Below are 13,216 nucleotides of genomic sequence, written 5' to 3'. Positions count from 1 at the left end.
CAGAATGATCAATACAGGTTTGGGATGCTGCTGCAGCTGGGAGCACAAAGGGTTTCACTAGAAACAGAAATAAAGGAATTCAATTAAATACCAGCTAATTCTGAAAACAAACATCGCTGATTCTGTGAAATGGTTAAAGACTGGAAATAAAACTTCTACAATAACAAACATCACAATCCACAAAGGACAATGTGGAGAAGTACAAGATGAATGCTTTACCCTGACCCTCGCAGTCACCCTGAGTAAAACTTGAGTAGTCCTTTAAAGAGCCTCGAAGCAAAATCACTCCCAAAAATTTATTTACAAGCTCTGGTATCTGCCAAAAGGGTATCAAGGCCTTTTCATCTTTGTTATTCTGAAACTGCGAGCAATGGAAGTAAATAAAAAAATACAACTTGAAATAATAAAAATGTTTTCAGAAAAGGAACTTGAGCCTTTTCTCCTGCAGCAACGACTTGTGAGTAATACCCTTGCCCAAGGTCTGCATCGCTGTGGACTTGGGTGACATGCAGATTAAGGGTGCAATGGGGGCGTGGTCAACTTCAACACTTGAGAACGGGGACACCCTACGCACTCGCACCCCTGACCGGGAACACACAATTGAAGGGTGCAAGAGCGCAAGTGCGAGTATTGGGATTGGGCCAGAGTTATCGCGAGATGTTCTTGTCCCGTCACAATAAAGGTGAAAAGTGCTGCCACCTAGCAGGTGGAGTTAGAATTGCACCACATGAAAGATATACAGTAAATGATAAATACATGTTTTGTATTCGATTTAGAGCATTCTAGGGTTTTACAACCCCCCAAGGTGCCTTACAACACTAGCAGTCATTCGCCCTAGCAAACACACATTCACACGCTATTACTGATGAGCTACTATGTAGCCGCGACTGCCCTGGGGTGCTCTGACAGAGGCAAGGCTGCTGTACATGGGCGCCGCTGGTCCCTCCGACCACCACCAGCAGGCAAGTGTCTGGTTAAGTGTCTTGCCCAAGGACACAATGGCAGCCACAGACTGAGTGGGGCTCAAACCTGCAACCCTCTGGTTACCGGGCAGGTTTGAATGAAAATTATCCCCAAAAAATGTGTACTTTTAAAGGTAAACTAGGAAATTTTGGTTTGCTTTAACACCATCTAGTGTTGGTTTTAAATCAGTGTTCTGACGACAAACTGCCCTCCCTCCTTTCTGCTGTGCGCCTGTGTTTTCAACCAAGCTGACCAATTATAAAAGTACAGTGACACGGTAGCAAGGTCTGCATCCAATTTGGATTCTTCTTTGTCTCTGAGCTCTTTTCATTCAGAAAACGCTTTCCTGATGTGTCCGGACTCTTGTTTGACCCCTCTTTCAGTCGGATAAAGGTCATCTTTGTTTGGAGGCTCCGCCAAGACAATAAACACCAACCATCTCTAGCTCTTCTGTTCTGAGGTGTAAACATGTCATAGATTCAGTATCACAGCTCGAAACATCACAATATTTCTGGGTATCGATATTTTTGTACATCCCTAGTTTGCAATATGTCAAATAACCCTTTTTAGTTCTAAAATTTAGATCATTTTATTGTCATTGCACAGGTTGCACAACAAAATTGTACTCATTGAAGACAGCTCACATAAGGAGGTATTAAAATATAAGTAAAATAAAATAACAAGGTTAAAATAGAAGTCACGCACATGCTCTCCATCTCACACACACACACACACACACACACACACAGCCTGTTTAAGGTGCACAAACATTTTAAAGTATAAATGTAAACAAGGCAATAAAAATTGTCTGAACTATAAATTGAAATATAAAGTAAACAATATAAATGCAAACAAAAAAATTGCATTTGAATGAAAATGTTCCTTTATTATAAAACATTAGAGTTTGTAGGTTGTGTTTAAATCACCTGGTCTCAGCAGGGTGATGCCACATCCTCCTCCCCCTGCACCCGTCAGCTTGCTGTGGAGCCCCTTGGCCAACGTGACCCGACACACCATGTCTAAGGCGGGGTGACCCACTCCCATCACATTCAGAAGATGCTGGTTGATGTCAATGAGCTCCTATAAATTACACAGTTAGTTTAAAACTAACCAGGTGCCCTCTGCTTACATAAATAATAGTTGAGGATTTTCGGCAAAGAAAAGCATAACGTTTTTACACATTCTGTTAATAAAGAGTACCTCTAGGGTATTGTAGTGCTCTCCTGTGATAGGCTCACGAGTCATCTCTGTAAGGACTTTTTCACAAGTGCTGGAAACGGCATCAACTGTGTCGAGTACGGGGATCATGATGGGTGGAAACTGGAGCAGGGGAAATAATAATAAACACAAACCTCCAGCAGTGTTTTTGATGGACAGACTTGTCTACAGATTACGCAATGGCACGTTGGACTGTGAGCCCATCTCCGTCTGAGGTGGAAATCTAAACACCTGCTGGCGTCGCCAAGGCAACGGCACACAGGGGTCCTGCCTAAGAGTTTCATTTTAATATTTTATGGAGGCACTCAACCCCATGCTCTGGAGTATCAGCCGTGCAAAACCACTGCCTATTATATTCATTATAGCGTCAGCAAGTAGCACATGGGGGGAGGGAAAAACCATTTAGTACCTTGTTAATTCTGTCCTTCACCCTGGCAACAAGTACCTTGGTGCTACGAGGTACTTTGGTGTTTGTGAGGAGGATTCTTATTAAAGGTACCCTGGAAGGAAAAAAAGATCGAGGTCAGGATTTTACAGACATTTAGTTCCTGGGATTAACAAAATAATACACTATTATTTGTTTAATTGACCATTTAAAAAACGAGCTCATCAGCATCAGTACCTGCTGAGCGGTATTATCTTCCCCGCTAAAAATCTCAGCATGCCTCCTGAAAAGCAAAAGAAAATCATTTGCGTGTGTGTGTGATGATAATTCGCAGTAATGGTGGAACATTCCTAATAACAAGGAAAAATACCACATCCATGGTTTCATGCCTCACCCCACGTTCCCACTGTGTTGTCCACTCCTGAAGGATTTCCGTGGATGATCATCTCTCCTTGGAACGCCCAGCTGTTGATGAGCTCCAGGTCCTCCTGATGCCACCTGCACTCAAGATGAATAAACCGTAAAAGAAGGAATTGTGAGTTCTACATCGGGGCCCTCATTTATCAAATGTTCGTAGAAACTGCCCTACGAATGAAATTTATGGTCAAAACCCTGATCTATGAAATATGCGGTGGCCTCTCGTCCACATGTTCCTCCGTAAATGTCTGTCGATAAATCCCACCTGTGTCCGTTCTCAGTCGTTTACATACAGGCACGCCCTCAATTAACCATTTTTGGTCACGCTACGTCCCCAGTCATCATCATCATTTCTCTTTGTGCCAGGAGGCACATAAGGCAAGGACATAATTTTTCCACAGGGATCGATATCCAGCTGCACTTCTTGTTGAGTTCCATGAACACCATCCTGCTCTGTTTCTCTCTGCTTCAGCCACTTGCCGCCAAGTTGTTTTAGGTCGGCCTCTTTTCCTTCGACCTTCAGGCGCCCAACCTAGAGCCACAGCGCAGTCGCTCGTCTCCTCCTTTCGCAGCACATGGCCGATCCAGTTCCATCTCCTCCTCCTCACCTCATCGCTGATCCTCTCTGTCACGTCCCCAGCACGTGAGGGAATTCTCTGGGTTCCCCTCCCAAAAAAACTAACATTTTATTGACAGCAAGTTTGAGATGCCGGATGCCGAAGCGCCAAAGAACCAAACAAGTGGCTGAGGTTATAAACGCGGTTGGGACAGAGGAGAGGTTCCTGTCCGAAATATATAAACACTTAATATGATCAATCGTAGAGTAACAGGTTGTCATTTACATTTAAGGAGTCGTTCTGTTTGGAGTTAGTTTTACTTGGAAATGTTGTCTGAGTGCAGCTGTCATTCAGTCTGGTTACCATGGCAACGCAGCGTGTATGATCGGGGAGCAGAGGAGGTTCTCGTAGAATACAAACTGGAATCAAATCACAGCAAAGCTCCAGAAGGATCTCCTTTGGGGAGATCAGTACGCTCACAGAGGACACGTCCCCTCTAGTGTGCACGCTCTGTCAAATCCTCCAACACAGCTCAGCCACGATATAATGTCAGATTCCTGTCAGTCACGTGTCTTTCATTGGTTTTAGCACCAATTGTGCAAAAAAGCTGTTTTTTCCACTGACATAATTAGTTATTGGGTAAAATAATTTATGGATGAGGACCTGTGTGGACAACTGAGACCTTCAGTAGTGCGGTTCTCCAGTTCTACCACTAGACGCTGTTCGTACGCGTGGCCAGAGCTGTTCTTACATTTAGGAACATTTCTATGCACAAGTACAAATTGGTAAATGCCGCATAATGGGCAAAATCGCTCCTATGCAAGAAATATGCAGAGATCTGGTCATAAGTACAGTTGATAAATGAGGGCCCAGGACTTTTAGCACTGAATTAAAACCAAAGTGGAAAATAAATCTTCAAATGTTGCTTTGTGTGCTCTGTTGGTAAAGAACACCCATGAAGGTTTTTTGAAAGACTCTCCAAGACTCAAAATATCTCTTCATGCACAATAATTTAGATTTATTCTATAATGTTGTTAGTGATTTAAAAAGTGCTGAAGTGATACGGCGTCACAGCTATCCACATTCCCCAGAGAGTTTATTATTTACAAGCTGTGCAGGGTTTCATCACTAGATCCACACTGTCATTATATACCGTAGAATAAGAGCCAGAGCACCTGTGAACAACCCATTATTGGTTAGGAATTTAAACAGATTTTAGAGAAACTGGTTTTAATTTAACTAACCGTGTCGTCTTTCAGTCGCGATTTGATGTTTTATCAATAAAAATAAAAAAGAAGTGGCTTTGAACTTTAAGCTTGCTGTCAACAAATTTACACAAAGAAAACAAATTATTTGATGAATCAGTTTTGTTTCTTTAAAAGGGAACGTAAGCAAAGCTCACCTTTTACACCCTTATTGCTGTCATGTGTACGTTCTCTATAAATACTCCAAACTCGATAAAAATCTGTCCATCCATTTTTTGTCAGTGTTTGGTTTTGGAATTATGTGTCTAAAAAAAAAGCCATTTCAAAACGTCACCATTTGTGATGTCACAAGGACGAAAATCAGAATTGAATAACCTCTCACTTGCAAGAAACAGTGGTCTGCTATATGCTGAGAAGCTCTAATATTAAAGTACAGCTGCTCCAATATTAGGGAATTAGGGATTATTTTCTTAAAGTCCTGAAACGGCTCATTCTAGAAGGAACTGAAAATGTCAACAATAAAACTGCTGACATCGATTAATGTGAGACACATTTAGTGCAAAAAGCTTCTCAAACATGTATCGTTTTGATCATTGAACTATTATAACTTAACAAAAAAAAGTCATTATTTTCCCTTGAACTATCAAACCCATAAAAACTGTGATGTGACAGAAAATAGAGTTTTAAAAGATGCATCTTTTTTAACGTTGTGTCACGGGGCCTTAATGATAGGTTTATTTCAAAGAGAACATTTTGACCTGAGAGAGTAAGAAAAGCACAGGTGTGTTAACTGTTATTAGCTTTCGTTCACACACCTGTGACGCATTCACAGGTTAAAATGTCTGCTGAGAAATAGGCTTACTGTGCAAAAAGCTGACTGAAAATAATAATAACTATAATAATAATAATTTCCCTTTACATTAATTTATTACCTGGCCGTGTGATCCCACTCTTTGAGAGGAGCTGGGATGGCTCCGCTTGCACAGAGCAGAGCTGCAGCTAAACACACAGAGTAGGCAGCGCTTGACCCGAGTCCGGCTCCGGTCGGTAACTCCGACCACACCGACACCTTCAGGCTGGGCAGCTCCCTAAGGGCAAAATCATAAAGGCCAAGCTTCGGTTATAGTTAAACTCTGCACAGCTAATATTATTACTGAATATATGTAACGGCATCAAAGTATGAGTAGAGGTCATTTTGACTTGCACATAAAAACCGAGGCTAATGTAGAGTTACACACAGAGCTGCAGAAACTCCCTTGACACTTCTGCCAATATCTGTCATGCAGGCTGTTTTCAGACAGAGAGAAGAATACTCTAAACTAATTGTCCGCTTCTTCTCTCCAGAGAAAACCACATCCAGACTTGTTAAAGGGTGCACAGTGGCCCAGCGCCTGCCTCTCATTAGGGCCCATCCTGTCAGAAATCCTTCACCTCTATGAGACACGCCAGCACCGTGTCAGTGTAGATTAAACCCTCCAACAACCCGCAGCGCTAAAGTTCCTGAGCAGGCTTCCTGTTCACAGCTGCTGGAGTCACAAACACCTCTGTCTGGGTCTCTTCATTGTCTTTATTACAACCAAGACTAAAAGTTTGCTTTGTCAATAAGAACTTTTGCATAAATTAAACAAATGAATTGTTGGAAAGAGTAAAAATGACAGAAAAAAAATGTACTATACTGTACTGTTAAACTATAGCATTTAAATGAATGTTTTAACATTTTTATATTTAAATTTCCAACAAGTAAGTTTGTGCAGTAAATAAAATTATATACCCAATCGTATTCGATAATTCTCTTTATGGATGTATTTCAACATGCTTTATTCCTTTTATTTTGGTTAATGTATCACTTATTTTTCTGTCTCGCCCTTTAATTATCCAAGTATCAGAAATCATTTTAATATAGAAACATTTTTTTCATTATAACCTCAAATAAATTGCAGTATTTGTCTCCATGACAAAAGTACCTTTTAGCTTTAAAATCACCCTTTTTTTTTATTATTTCCCCGTGTCCTGTCTGGCTGTGAAGCAAACAGAATTGATGTCTGAATGCTGGTGACAAGCCTTACAGATTTATTCTCAGGTGGAGCATCAAAGCTTCTGCTTTAATGTCACTCCTGATACTTAAAACTTTATTGTTATTGTTGTTTGAATGCTTGTAATTCCGACCAGACACGGAGACAGAGGTGAAAGAGAAAGGAAGAGACGGGGGGGGGGGGGTGGGGGGGGGGGGGGGTCCACGAAAATAAACAATCAATGTTGAACAAGAGTCTGCTTCTAGACCTGCAGAAAAACAGCAACAACAATAAATAAATAAATAAAACACACAATAATACAAGAGCAAGCTATCACTGTGTCAACCTCCCGCCTCCAAAAACACTCTTCTAAAAACTACAGCTTACAATATGTTAAAGCTCACATTTAACACATAGAGCTGCTATATAGAAGAGCTCAGAGGAAACAGAGTAGAGTTACAGATGGGTGAGAATGTATGATAAAGTATCTATACATGTTCACAGCATTATAATACTATATTTGATTGATTATATATCCTGGCCTGCCTTTAATCCATTTTGAACTCTGACTACAGCGAAATCCTCTGATGCACACATGCTGCTCAGTACCAGAACTGATGTCACTAGTTACTAAAGAACCAATCAGCTGGCAGAGCTGCTGCTGAATGTGGCCGCGTGCAGACCGTGCAAAACTACGTGACTCAATTTAAGGAACAAAGTAGAACCCAGCTGCTGTTATTTATTTGTTGTTGGTGTTTATAGAAACTAAATCTATGTGCAGGGATTTAGGCCCAGGACAGTTTTACACCTCAGACCAAACCACATCCAGATCTGTTCTTTAATAATATTGTGTATTATTAACACTAATCAGAAAATTCTGTGATGTTCACAGACATCCAAACCTTAGAAATGAAATAAAACCAATATTAAAATTAAAAATGATTAACATTGTTTCTTCATTAAAAGGTTAGTTATCTGTGAATACTTTTTATATTTGATCTTGTCCAGATGAAGCAGACATCTGCTTATTAATAACAGAGCTGAGTGTAACCTGGTTGTAGTAGTAGAAGATGAAGAAGACAAAGAAGAAGAAGAAGAAGAAGAAGAAGAAGAAGAAAATATCATTTCTATAGCACCTCAAGATAAAAATCATGAGGCGCTTCACAAAAACTAAAAATGTAAAACAAAAATAATTTAGAAAATAATTACAAATATATTTAAAATGAGCAAAAATAGACAACTGTGACTAAAAATGTAAAGAAAGAGAGAGAGTGAAAAGGAAAGAGGGAAATCAGTGGATCCTGAGGAAGGTGGAATAGGCAGGGAGAACAGAACAAGGAGAGGGTGATGAAGGTGTAGAGAATTAAACTACACACTGGAATCACCTCTGTTGCTATTCAGTTGGAGATTCCGAAAAATGACCAATCAGATTAACCTATGAGGCTTATATCAAACATAAATATCCCGGATACTTATGTATGATCTAAGTTCATACACCAACCTGTTTGGTCTAATTTTAATCCCAAGATTAATGTTTAATTTAGATAATCAGATGTAATAGCAAAAGTTATTTTAAATCAGACGCTAGGATCTTTGCTTGTCAATAACCAGAAATATTATACCTTTTCTGTGTTTCGTTTCAATAATGAGGCAAGTTTAAAAATGAAGAAATTTATTACTAACAATTTTAAACAAAGATTTGAAACAACACTATAAACGACAACTCATGGATGACAATTTAATGACAATTTTTAACAGCTTTGATGTTAAACTCGTTTTAAAGCAAACCTGTGGCTGGATGGAAGCTAAATTGAAAAATACGAGTTTGAATGCGTGAATGGAATTATTAGAAGGTTTCTTTCAGAGAGTTGGAAGCGTTCTGGATGGAAATGATGTTTTGCGGCTAACTGAGTCTTTTAGAGAGAACAGCATCAAACGTCATCTGTCGATTAGTGTCTACCTCACCCATTTTCCGGAGACCCCCTTTCGGATCCGAGATGTCAGGTGGAGATGATTTCCTCCGGGCACGAGGATGGTAGAAGGACCTCTATGTGACCAAATCAGTCCTGGGTTGTCTCCGTGGGTCACACGACTGATGAACTATTGGCGTCTCAAAGTCCGTAACTCTGAAGGAGTTTTTCGTCTTAACTCAGAAATCAATTACTCTGGGTAGAGTCTTCGTTAGATGGCTACAGTTTTGTTTATTCTTAGCTATTCTGGTCGGCGTGACTGGAACAGCAGGAGGAGGTTTAGGGACGGCCATTCCCTTCCTCCGTGGGGTTGGTTCAAGAACTGACTTGAAGCTGGTGATGGTTACAGTTTTACCAAGCTCTCAGGACACTCCCACTCTCTCCCCAGCTTTGATCATGCGTCAAAAACATGTGTTGCAGTTATCGTTTATCTGGACTCTGTGTTAGATGGATAAGGTGTACCGACCTTCTTTGCTGAACACATCTTTTACTGTCATCAACCATAATCATAATTAATCATTATTATCCCAAAGAATAATAATTCATTTCATGTAATTAAAATACCATTATATTGAACCAAGTGATCATTTATGATGATTATATAAAAAAATAATAAAATCAATGAGTTTTATTAATTATTATTATCTAATTATTATCATCGTGACTTGAAGTGTCCTCCTCCTGGGATGGAACAGCAGCAGATATGGATATGATCTTGAGCAGACATTGTGGCTCCTTGTTTAATCTGTGGATTTAAAAGTACTGTTTGACCCAGCTTGACCCAGCTGGGTAGATGTGCCCTTTGCCACAAATTAGAGGACCTTCGGTGACGCTACAGAGGTCAAACCAAAACCAGCTTGAACAAGTGAGTCTTCAGCTGCTTTTTAAAGGAGACCACTGAGTCCACTGATCTCAGGCTCAGGGGGAGAGAGTTCCAGAGTCTGGGGGCCACAGCAGCAAATGATCTGACACCTTTGGTCTTTAGCCTGGTGCGCTGCACAACCAGTAGGCTTTGATCACTGGACCTCAGGGATGTGCTGGGGGTGTAGGGACTAAGAAGATCACCGATGTAAGATGGTGCTTGTCCATGTAAGGCCCTATAGACCAGAACCAGGATCTTGAAATGAACCCTGAAGTTGACTGGCAGCCAGTGAAGCTGGAGGAGAAGCGGGGTGATGTGGGTGTGTTTGGTAGAGCTGTATCACACTCTGTGTGTGTGTGTGTGTGTGTGTGTGTGTGTGTGTGTGTGTGTGTGTGTGTGTGTGTGTGTGTGTGTGTGTGTGTGTGTGTGTGTGTGTGTGTGTGTGTGTGTGTGTGTGTGCGTGCGTGCGTGCGTGCGTGCGTGCGTGTGTGTTGCTGCAGTGTAGAAAAAAAAGCTAATTGTGCCATGCAGATGTAAAGATCCAGAAGCAGATAAAACGGAGAAAGAGAAGAATTATAAAGGTTAAGAAAAGGAAAAAAGAAGAAAAGAAAATGTGTTGGGGGTGTGAGGTGGTGAGGGAACAGGTGAACATATCTAAACACTAATCTAGCAGCTATAAATCCTGACATATTCATGCTGTTAACAATAATAAAGTTGTACCTGAAGTTTATCTAATAAAGCCAGTCTGTTACTCCTCGTTCTTTGTAGATCTTACTGTCCACAAACAGTTTATCTACTGAGATCACAGCCCGCTTCCCATCCTGGATGAACTTCTTACGCCGCAGGAAGAGAACTCGGCGGCGATCCAGAATTTCCTTAGGAAACTGATCGTTTACACTGTAGTCTTAGCACACCTCTGTTGTCGCTTGGCTTTCCAGGGGCTGGAGGCTAGGAGGGGGATCTTGCTCGGCGTTGGGCGAGGGAGCCTGATCATCACCACCCCAACAGAAAGGGTCGAACTCTGGGAACCGGTGATGGTTGTACCCTTTGTGCAGCAGTACAAGGACCAGAGTGAATAGGGTGTGTATGGGGAGCATGAGTGGGTGCCCGGCGTGCATTTTTGTGAGTCTTTGGTTGCATGTGCGAGTGTGAGCATGAGGGAGGGAGTGTGTGACTGTGTTTGTGTATGACTGTATGTGTCAGGTGGGGCCTTTGACTCCTCCCCTCTCCTGGGACTTCTTTTGATGCTATACATCATCCTCTCCCCTTCCCCTGCCACACCTGGTGTGGAGTGCAGTGCCTTGGTCTGCCTGAGTGTTCGTGGCTCCTGGGTCAGGGGTTTAAGATTTTTTAGCGTCTGCCTGATTAATCCCGGTGGCTGCCTGGTGGGATCTGAGTCCCTGAGCTCTGTTGGGTCCCGTGTAAGGCTGGTCGCCCCTGGGTCCCGGGTCGCTGGGTTCCGGGCTCGGCCAGCTAGGGGGTGGGAGGCTGCGGGCGGGCCTGTGGGCTTGCCGCTGAAATCCCCCGGGACTCTGCCGTCTGCTGGTTGTGGCCCCCCGGGGCAATCCTCTGCGCCTCTCAAGGGGGGCAGGGGCTTTTCTGGTTGCAGTCTCCCTGGGGTCCCTGTGCTCTGGGGCAGCTCCTGGATCTCTGAGACTTGGAGCTCCTTCCATCTCCTACGCATCTTTGGGGGGGCAGATCTGTGGTGCCTCACACTCTCTATTAGAAATTTTCCGAGGTGCGCGTTGCGGAAATTCTGGGCCGTGCGGAGGCGCGGTGGAGGGGCGTGGTTGTTAAAATGACGCAAAATGACGCAACTTTTCCGGCCGGAGCCGTGCGGACCTCGCGGACGCGTCAAGCATAAACCACCTGTCACACTCTCTACTGTACGCTCCTATAGAGAAACCTTACATAAACAAGCGCGGGTACACACACAGGTGCTCACATGATGCTCTCATAAGTATGGACTTGGGCACGTTCAACACATGTCTTAAGGCTATGATTGGCGCTTAATGCACTGTGACTTATTATTGTGATTGTTCAGTAAAACAATGTTGATTTTATATTTCCTCATCAGGTTGACACAGGGATAGCTTGCTCCTGTTGTGTGTCCCTTTTCTTTTTTTTCTCTCTCCTTCTGCAGGTCTGGAAGCAGACTTTTGTTCATCATTGATTGTTTTTTGTGGACCCCCTCTTGTCTCTTCCTTTCTCTTTCACCTCTGTCTCCGTGTCTGGTCGGAATTACAAGCATTCAAAAAACAATAACAATAAAGTTTTAAGTATCAGGAGTGACATTAAAAGCAGAAGCTTTGATGCTCCACCTGAGAGTAAATCTGTAAGGCTTGTCACCAGCATTCAGACATTAATTCTGTTTGCTTCACAGCCAGACAGGACACGGTAAAAAGAAGGAAAAATAAATAAATAAATAAATAAATAAATACAATAAAAAAGTCTCACCCTGATCCAAACAGTGACATGTAGATGTAGAGGAAGGTTAAGGTGGCCATGTTGCTGGTATCCAAATTTCCATTAGTCAGACCCATAAAATCACGCAGTCGCTTCAAAAGATCAAAATCCAAACGCTGTCCCGCCTCCCTTTGACCTAATATTATTTAAAAAGCAGACATACAGTTACACACATTTTCATTTGTGGGCATGTTAAACAGATGTTAATATATTAATTATATCATGTTAAGAAATCCTTATGTACTGAGTAGGAATGTATGAACACATATGTTATAAATCAATATATTCTGCTCTTTTTTTTTAAGAATTATTCAACATGTTAGTAGGTGATAATATCACGCAAATTTTGCCAAAGGTGAGACTGCAATCCCTGCCCTGGATTCAAAAATACCACTAGATCAACTCACTGTACCAGAATAACTGTTGCAATGGATCAATTACAAATTAATAACACGTTAGTTTGAAGTGGTGCATCATCTCTCACCACAAAAATAAGGCAAAAGCTGCTTCAGCTCGGAGAGGTTCCAGCAGAGGAAGGTGTCAATGTTAGGGAGGTTGATGCACACTGTGCCATCAGAGGTGGCTTTTAAGTGTAAATATGTTCTGCGGTTCAAACTCACAGCCAGAGCCACCTTAGGAAGAAACATAAAACCAGGCAGAAGATCAATAAAACTAAATCTACACGTTTGAACACAGATTTGTCATAATATTCAAAATGTAGTTGTGTAACTTGTAGTTCAACCTCCAGTGCATCTCATCTTTTCGTTACTGGTTTTCTGGATTACCTTTCCGTGAACAACAGCGTGCTCTCCGTGGAGGATGGCCTTCCCAGGAGCAGAAACCAGACAATCCCTGACCTTCATCTCTGTAACAGGTTCCACAGCCAAAACGTGTCCTAAATCCAACTTCTCACTGGCAGTATCAATGACAGGTTTAGCTACAGATAATCTGCTGAGAGAATCGCGACCAGTTTTTGTTTGGAAAAAAAATCCAAAAAAGACTGACAACCATTTGACATTTACCGAAGCACCTGTTTGTTTGTTTTAACAAATACCACTAATCTGCCATGTAGAAGCTTTCAGACAAACGTGACAGACTAAAAACAGACCCATACAAAAAAGACGAGCATAGCATCCATTCCCTGTATCCAATCACCGCAGC

General features: G+C 41.9%; 1 protein-coding gene across 1 annotated transcript in view; it reads right to left on the bottom strand.

Moving 5' to 3' along the window:
• The window catches only part of mvk (mevalonate kinase), a 17,985-nt gene extending 4,816 nt beyond the window's left edge, over positions 1-13,169 (bottom strand). Inside the window, exons 1-9 of the mRNA XM_015972623.3 lie at positions 12,841-13,169; positions 12,540-12,687; positions 12,047-12,191; positions 5,678-5,833; positions 2,961-3,064; positions 2,804-2,849; positions 2,591-2,681; positions 2,164-2,283; positions 1,890-2,043 (exon numbers count right to left, since the gene is read on the bottom strand). Coding sequence (XP_015828109.1) covers positions 1,890-2,043; positions 2,164-2,283; positions 2,591-2,681; positions 2,804-2,849; positions 2,961-3,064; positions 5,678-5,833; positions 12,047-12,191; positions 12,540-12,687; positions 12,841-12,918 — 1,042 coding nt within the window. The 5' untranslated portion in view covers positions 12,919-13,169. The remainder of the gene's footprint in view (positions 1-1,889; positions 2,044-2,163; positions 2,284-2,590; positions 2,682-2,803; positions 2,850-2,960; positions 3,065-5,677; positions 5,834-12,046; positions 12,192-12,539; positions 12,688-12,840) is intronic.
• Positions 13,170-13,216: the final 47 nt, after the last annotated feature.

This window comes from Nothobranchius furzeri, chromosome 17 (genome assembly GCF_043380555.1).
Source record: "Nothobranchius furzeri strain GRZ-AD chromosome 17, NfurGRZ-RIMD1, whole genome shotgun sequence".
NCBI lineage: Eukaryota > Metazoa > Chordata > Actinopteri > Cyprinodontiformes > Nothobranchiidae > Nothobranchius > Nothobranchius furzeri.
Note: the sequence above shows the minus strand (reverse complement) of the source record. Positions and strands in the feature narration are given on the sequence as shown.